Source organism: Poecilia mexicana, unplaced genomic scaffold (genome assembly GCF_051168715.1).
Source record: "Poecilia mexicana isolate PSO_F unplaced genomic scaffold, ASM5116871v1 scaffold_18, whole genome shotgun sequence".
Taxonomy (NCBI): Eukaryota; Metazoa; Chordata; class Actinopteri; order Cyprinodontiformes; family Poeciliidae; genus Poecilia; species Poecilia mexicana.
In genome coordinates, this window is record NW_028263387.1 from 25230225 (window position 1) to 25238691 (window position 8467).

Sequence of the window (8467 nt, forward strand, 5' to 3'; positions counted from 1 at the left end):
ACGAAATTAAAGTCTCTGAAGTTGAAAGTTCACAGTGGAAACAATCCTTTTCAAGTGAGGATCACACAGTTAATCAAACCAGAAAGAACTTGACAGATACAATCTGACATATGACAGTACATGAATGATCGATTGAGGATGATGGAATTCAACAAAAATATTTTAAATGAGTAAGGGGACTAACACAGATAAAAACAACAGAGAAGCAGTAATTTATAGGTGGACACAACTGAAACAATACAAGCTGTAGTAAAGTCTGTTGTTGTGATGAGAGATTCTAAGTTTGACAGTTTCATCAAACATTTATGTAAAGTAGCAATAAAATATGTCTGAAGAATTCAAAAAGCAGCACTGACTTTACAGGATGTGAACAATCACAATGTATTTCATGTCACAGCAGTTTCAGCCACAGACAAAATCGACATCTCATGTTCTGAGATGCAGCACAGCTCAGTTCCTGTTTCCTTACAAGTTCAAGCTCAGTGTTTATGTGGTTTTGAGTACAGCTAATAAAAATACAATACAGTGATATTGTGTTAAGTTTGTAAATAATTGTGTTAACACAGCATGTCTGACATGGAGATATTCAGTAAAAAGACCAAGAAAATTTTCTTTGATAACGATGATTGATATAATAATTTTTCATCGTTATCTTCTTTGTGCCTATTGACTTCCTGAACTAGGCAGAGGTGATGCAGAGGCAGAATAAACTTTCCGATTTAGCGGAAGAGAACATCATAACACGATGGCGTTCTCATCACTCTACCTCATTCTCTGTAAGTAGCATCACTTTAGTATTTATTACAACATTTAGCCTCCAACTGTCTTTCCTTTATAGAATAATCAGGTTTGTAACCATGTTGCTCTTAAATATGTACTTAACAGTCTCAAAACCCAAAATAAATCTATACATGCCATTTTAACTCTTTTGTTTTGACTAATGCATATATATTTTGAATTTGTACCTATTTTTTTTTATTTTCTTTTGTTTGAGGATTTAGCATAATGTAAGAGTTTGCTACTGTTTCATAAATAAAATGGCACATTCAATTATACACACATCTTAGGACGTCAAAATGGGCTGTTTCATTTACATCCACGTCCTCCTAACCTGAATTATAAATATTTTAAGACTGGCCAAGCCATTTGAGTTGGGTTTTTAACATGTGGGTTAAATCTCAACATGTTATTCTTGAGTTAAACAAAATTAAATAAACAAAAAAGACAACTGCTCTTTTATCTGCAAAACGGTTCCATTCCCCTGAGTTGTGAAAACTGGTTATTAACCAAAGCCGGAAACGAGGTCAACAGAGCTGAAATAATGAAAACAAATGATAACACTTTACTTGAAGAGGCGTGCATAAGACTGACACGATATTGTCATAAACATAGCACCTGTCAGGAATATGAATAAGTCTTAGGAAATGTTTATGACTGTTGTCATGACGTGTCATTTGGTAAGTAATGACACTTTTAATGCAAGTTTTAATGCAACTTTGCTTTAAAAGTGTTGTTATATACAGAATAATGCAACCTTGACTATTTTAATGCATTCAATGACACTTCATGACCATGATTACCCTCCGTGTATTTAATGTCACCTGTGTCCCATGTTCTTTGTTGGGTCCTTGTTGTATCTGTCTTGTCTAGTCGAGTCTATGCTGCCGTCAGATGTTTCTTGTTTTCCAGTTGCTACCAGATTTGAGTTTTAGCCTTCCGCTCTACTGTGCTGCCTGGATTTTGGAATTATTTGTGAACTTTCATCATTGCCACCATCATTTTCATCATTTCACCTGGGTCCACTGCATTCTGCCTCACCATCTCCACCACAGTTCATGACAGTAAATCCAAACTCTTCTCTCTTTACATGCCCTCTCCAGCCACACTGACTGTCACTCCTGACCAATCCCAGTTCTTCCAGTACGACCGCATCACTCTTACCTGTGTGACAAACTCCAGCAACTGGAAAGTGATGAGGACGATAAAGAAAAACCCTCTTCAGGAATGTCAGCATGGCTGGGGAACGCCTGGAGATTCCTCCTGCACCATTGAGAACGCTTATAAAACTGACACCGGCGAATACTGGTGTGAATCTGAACGAGGAGAATGCAGCAACAGGGTCAATCTCACTGTTACTGGTAATGGACATGCATCTCGTTTGAGTTTACTCTAAACATGGATTTGTCTAACTTTTTAGAAAATATAATTCTTATAAAATGGTTTTCATTTCAGATAAAACCGTGATCCTTGAGAGTCCTTCATATCCTGTCTTTGAGGGACAAAACGTGACACTTGGTTGTTCCTACAAAGAACCATATGGCAAATCCACGTCAGACTTTGAAGCTGAGTTTTACAGAGATGATGTCTTCATTGGGAGAAAGAAACCAGGGAAAATGATCATAGAAGCAAAGGAAGGTTTCTACAAGTGTCGCCATCCTTTTAAAGGAGAGTCACTGAAGAGCTGGCTGGCAGTGAGAGGTGAAGATCGACTGCTTTGTTTCATTCAGGCTGTCAGAACTGAGTTACCTTTAGGAAAAGGTGGATTTTGGTTAAAACTTTTAAACAAAGTGGGCCCTGCCTCTTTCCTATGATTTATCTCAATCTCCAAAGCGTTGCCTCTAATGCACACGCTAAAGAAACCTGTTTTTCTTGGCTACATTATTTGAATTAAGTAGATATTTGCTGGAATTTAGAAATTCCAGCAAATTTGTAAATTTCTGGACAGGAGTAAAGAAATGTTAATTATCCTGTAATAATGTTCTAAAAATTTTGGGTAAAATGTACATTTTTGGTCATGCATCTTATCAGTTTATGTCAAAAAGTAATTCAAAAAGACACTACAACAAAGTCCTTTAATAAAATTATTTTCCAATAAATGATTCCAATATATGATGTTTTCATGCCCTGATCCTACAAATACATAAACAGATAAAAAAAAATTAAACCTATTTGTTCCAAGTTGAAATCAATTTATTTATTTATATTTGTATAAATGTAATCTCAAGGCACTTTTTAAACAAATAATTTAAATTCAATCATGCAGACATTCCAATTGATACTAATTATCAAACAGTACTGTAATTATTCAAAACAGTTTAAGAAAACCCAGCAGATTGCATAAACATATGTGAGAATAAAAGTCTATGTTAAACACAGATACAATAAAATTAGTCAATATGCTGTAAGATTCCTAATTTACTAAGGCAATCTGAGATCAAACTAAGGTATTCAGAGAGGATCATCAGGACTCACCATCCCTACATCCAGGACTTTTACAGGGCAGGTAAAGGTTAACACCTCTGCAGACCCCACACATCGTGGACACAAATGGTGTAGACCAGGGGTGCTCAAGTCCAGTCCTGAGCAGCTACCATCCTGCAACTGTATTGTTGCTCCAACACACCTGAATCAAATGAATGGTTTGCTACCAGACCTATTCAGAGCTGACTGACTGCTGGTGAGGGAATTCAGCCATTCTATTCAGGTCTGATGGAGTAAAGATGCATCTAAAGGCTGCAGAGCTGCAGCTCCTGAGGTCTGGACTTCAGCACCTCTGGTGGACAATAACTTGCTGGATGAACCTGATTCTGGTTCTTCCTTTTTGTATTGTGACTGAAAGTTTTATAGCTATTGTTTACCACAAATTAAATTAAATATTTATTTATTTTTTTGCTTGCAGCTAGAGTTCCCCAAGCAGAAGTTTCTCCTTCTCCTTCTCCTCCTCCTCCTGGTCCCGATGTTCCTTGGATCAGAGTGATTATTTTCATTCTGCTCTTCATCCTCTACACCATCATACTAATCTTGTGTGTACACACATACCGTAAATGGGCTCGAGGTGAGTTTTACCATCCTATCCAATGGAAAATTATTGTGAAAATGTTTTCTATCTGAATTTAACAATGGCTGTTATTTCTGCTCCTTTTATCCTGGGATATTCCTGTTTTACTGAAGCTACTCTAAAATAAAAGTATTTTTTAGAAATCACATCTTTTTAATGAAAACAAATGGATTCTTTAACATCAAACTCTCTTAATAGAATGTAAATATTGGCTTGTACTCTTTTGACCACTGGTCAGTAAGTCTTTAGTTTCTGCTCCTCTAAGTGAATCTGATAAAATTTAGAGCAGCTGGAGGATTTGGCAATGTGGACACAGAGATGAGTCAGAGGAAGAACAGGAAGAACAAGGTTTTTCAAAATAAAGTGAGATGGGATTCTGGTCAAAGTAACATTCATTTAATCAGAGCAATACATAACTTATATACCAAGTTTTATTTAAATATTTTGACTATATTATGTTATTATAGCTGTGAATATTGATCCCAGTTACCAAACATTATGGGAAGCTCAGTTTGTTGTTGAAATAGTTAAAAAGGTTTTCTTTCTCAGGAAATCCTTTTATGTTCTGCACAGGCAGACACACATTCCTACAAACACCCTGTGACTCACCACTTCCTCTGCTCCAGACTGAGCTGCACTGAATGAAATTCATTGTTTGCACAATGATAATAAAGACATTCTGATTCAGATCATTATGATCTTCTCTGAAAAGTCAAAAGTTTGAAGATCTTGATGTTGTAATTATTTTGGCTGTGTGTTTTTTCTCCTGTGAGTTGAAGTCAAAGAAAACAATCAATGTGGTAAAAATGTTAAATCTGGTTCTAATCTGGTGACTTTAGTGGTAAAGGAGGTTTTAAAGAAGGCAAAAGACAAAATAAATGTAAATGTTAGTCAACTCTACCGCCCCCTGGTGGAGTTAATGGAAGTAATGGGTAGTAATCATTTAACATGCTCCTCTCTTAATTATTGTTAAATTTCAAAATGTCTATCATGTTAGTAATTGCTGTCCTTTTTCTTGCAGCCAAGACTGATATGAAAAGGAGAATTGATGATCACGTTTTGGTGAACTGAAGACAAAGAAGACAAAAATATTGATCATCTGTTTATTGAAGCAAAATGAAAAATAAGACGAACAATATTAAAAATACAGAGGAATGTGATTTATTCTCCCAGTCAAAACAGAGTATTATAATATTTTGTTAATTCTCAGTATTCAGCCACGCCTCTAACTCCTCCCTACTCTAGCAGACTGACTACTGACCAGCTCTCCGTCTCACGGGTCCGAAAAGACTCTAATTCCCGGGTATTACCGCAGTTTAGAATTTAGAGAACTTTTATTTAAGCTGGGAGCGAGAAGGATTCGTCTAAGCTCTGACTACCTTCATCCAGACGTTATGCCCCGCTTCAGTTCATAGCTCAGACATAGGAGTAGCCCAGCCGATGTCCGAACTCATGAACCACATCTGTTAACGGTAGCTCTTCCCCTGTAATTAACGTGCACTTGGTAACCGGCTTAGATAATTTTAGCGACTAGGAATAAGTCCCAGGGACATTATTTATCTGAACTAAAGAACTTACGAAGCCACCCTAATTTATTAGGACCATAAGCATTGATTTTACAATGATCAGAGAAATTAAATCTAGATGACTCAATTAATTTAACTGTCCACAACATCAAATTAGACTTTAGTAATTTTATTAGCAGGCTTTAGCAAGGGAAAAGACATACAGCATTTCAATAAAAATTAAGAAATTAAAACCTTTACGAATTATCAGAAATTACTCCTACTTCTAACCCTACACTGTGTCTTAATCTAAATAGAGGCTTTGGGGGAGGCAGTATTACTCGAACCCAGATGCAGAGACGATCTTAGCAGCAGAAACTTTAACGTCCATGGATGGAGTCCTGTCTTTGTCTTGACAGAGTCCTTTCAGAATAAATCCAAAGTTGAACTGGTGAGAATCCTCAACGAACTCAGTTCTTTATCCACAAAAGATCTTTGTCTATTCCCCATGTCCACTGCAGCATCGTTGTAATCCTTTGGGTTGAGTTTGGGGCCACAGCCGAATCAGAATCCCGGGTTGTGGGTAAATGGATCTTGTTCCTTCCTTGGGCAGCGAGCAGTCGTCCCGGGGTGTCATCACGCAGCCCTCCGTTGATTCTGCTTCCAATTACTCAAAATGTTTAGATTTTATTCTTTAAACCTTTAATGCTCAAAATGAGCAATCTGAACTATTTTTATTCACTGCAGGCTGGAAACTTCCTCTTTCTTCAGGAAACCTGCTCTTCCTGTTACATGACTCTCTTTCTGTCTGATTATGATTTTTTTATGATTAAATAGAAAAAAGAAGAATTAAAGCAAAGTTTGCAGGACACAATAACAACACACACAATCAGATTACTTTTATTACCGTCTGACTCTACTGTTGGGTCTTGATGTCACCTGTGTAATCAGTTTTAAAGATAACTTTATTTATTTTTATTATTAAACTAAAATCTCCAGCATGGGGAAGTGGGCTGAGCTCGACTTTTCTCGACACCCCCTCCTCGAGGTCAGACCTTTCACATGCTGGGAACCCAACACCCTCCTGCAGGTCTGCGTCGTCATCCTCTGGAAAGAGAAGATGGTCCTCTGGGATGTGAAGAAGCAGATCCTCAGTCGTCACCAAGGCCACAGCAGCCTGTGATGTGAAGATGCAGATCCTCAGTCGTCACAAAGGTCACAGCAGCTGATGTGAAGATGAAGATTCTCAAACTCCACTGCTCTCTGACACCCCCTCCTCGGAGTTTTGATGCCTCCCAGGAAGTGACGAATGTCGAAGAGAACCCAGGTCGCTCTGATCCTCAGCTGGATGAACTGTCGGTTCTTCAGGATGTGGAATATCCTTAGGGACAGGTTGATGAGCTGACGGGCTGAGGCAGAAACCTCTAAAAAAAAAAAATCTGGAAGTTCAGCAGAACAAAGCAAAAAGCATAAGCAGCATGATGCTTTATCCATAATCATAATCCTTTTCCGTCGCTGGAGGTCGTCAAGGGGTACTGGAGTTGTCGGAGGCATCAGAAGTTGTCCAGGTCCTGGGAGGAAACTGTTGACCCTTCCCCTTCCAGGTGTTCAATGCTTTGTTGCAGGATTGATCTTGGTGGTTGTCTACAATGCCACTCCTTCCTCACGCCTTCAGTCCCTTTTCCATTTTAATCCATCCGTTTGTGACAGGAGTTCTCCTTTAGCATAATCCAATTTCTTCAGGGCCCTCCCCGTCAAAGCCTTGAAGTTGCTCTTTGAATGGCAATCATCCTGTAATAGTGGCAAGTCTAACACAGGATGGCATGTTGCTTGATTCTTGCAATGTTCTGGTTCGCTGTAGCTAAGAACTGGTTTGAGCACTGACCCTGTGGACCCCTTCCTTCATCAGTAGTACTGTTTGCCAGTGCAGTACTTGCTTCACAAAATTAATTCCATTGAATTTCAGCTTGATCACCGTGACTACAGGCCGATCTTGAGCTCTAATCCAAACTTTCTGCCCTGTTTTCAATGACACTGTAAACTGCAACCTCCCCTTTCCCTTTCTGGGCCAAAAGGAGAAGTGCCTTCGCCTCCCTGCTTACCGTGACCTGAACGGAGTTTCTCTGCAGGGGAAGACCTACTCTTCTACAGCTGTCACTGTTACACCATGTCCATCAGCACCAAGAGGTACTCCTGACCTCTCTTTTCTGTTATCCATGGGTCCTGCTACATCCATGCAGACTGAAGCCCTGGGTAATGTGCTCGTTGATGAACAACCCTTCCATCCGCTGCCCTGGGAGCCCTGCATATGGACCACATACTCACAGTCTCGCAGCTGCATCGGACGGTCTGAAGGGACGTCCAAAGGTTTTGCTCCACCAGTTCTAGTTTGAGCGTTCTTCACGTTGTTGCGCCACCTTGTTGTTGTTCAACATTTTCTTAATATTAATTATCTTATTAGTAATGCAATTTTAAAGGGGTCAGAAATAATCAAATAAGTAAAATTTGATTTTACTTATTGGTGAATTAAAAAAAGGAAACTTTGAGAGAGACGGACGGAGTTTGGCATTTTGAACCCCAGAACTGGCCTGATGATGAAAAAGGTGTTGCAGCAGCAGGAGGCTCCCAGTACAGGAAGAGTACTGAGTCAGAGCGGCAGATCTCGGGCCTCAGGGTGACTTCCTCATGCGCGTAGCGGTTCTCTCCTTCTTGTCTTGCAGCTCTGTAGCTCCTTTCTCTTCGTCTCACGATCTTTCTGGTCCATGGAGATGTAGACGAGCTGGTCTCATGGAAGGAACACACCAGTTCTTCCTCTTTGCCTTTGTTCTTTATCTTTGTCTTTATCTTCATCTTTGCCTTGGTCTTTGTCTTTGGGGTCTCGAACCCAGCTGATGAGAAAAGTGCAATTTGAAGCCACATGTTGCGGGGCTAACGGGTTGGTCCCCATGTACAGAACAGTCTTCGGCTCTGTGGCTCCGGCTCTTCCTCAGCTGCAGAGTTCTTTGTCCATCTCGATCTTGGCTCGAAGCTGCCTGAAGGATCCAACCAATCTAAATAGAAACTTTTGGGGGATGCAGTTTTCACTCAAACCCAGATGCAGAGACGATCTTTTGGCAGCAGATAA

At 39.5% G+C, this 8467-nt stretch overlaps 1 protein-coding gene across 1 annotated transcript; it reads left to right on the forward strand.

Moving 5' to 3' along the window:
• Positions 1 to 1673: 1673 nt before the first annotated feature.
• LOC148154327 (uncharacterized) lies at positions 1674 to 4965 on the forward strand. The gene is made up of 4 exons (XM_088016232.1): positions 1674 to 2138; positions 2233 to 2478; positions 3680 to 3835; positions 4860 to 4965. Exons 1-4 carry the CDS (start codon positions 1868 to 1870, stop codon positions 4907 to 4909), a joined length of 723 nt encoding a protein of 240 aa, XP_087872358.1. The 5' UTR covers positions 1674 to 1867; the 3' UTR covers positions 4910 to 4965.
• The last annotated feature ends 3502 nt before the right edge of the window (positions 4966 to 8467 follow it).

What these genes read in the sequence shown, in the direction of transcription:
- LOC148154327 (XM_088016232.1), top strand. Translation starts at nt 1,868, where the DNA reads ATGCCCTCTCCAGCCACACTGACTGTCACTCCTGACCAATCCCAGTTC. An exon ending in GGTCAATCTCACTGTTACTG is followed by an intron (nt 2,139 to 2,232) that starts GTAATGGACATG and finishes TTTTCATTTCAG; the next exon opens with ATAAAACCGTGATCCTTGAG. An exon ending in GAGCTGGCTGGCAGTGAGAG is followed by an intron (nt 2,479 to 3,679) that starts GTGAAGATCGAC and finishes TTTTGCTTGCAG; the next exon opens with CTAGAGTTCCCCAAGCAGAA.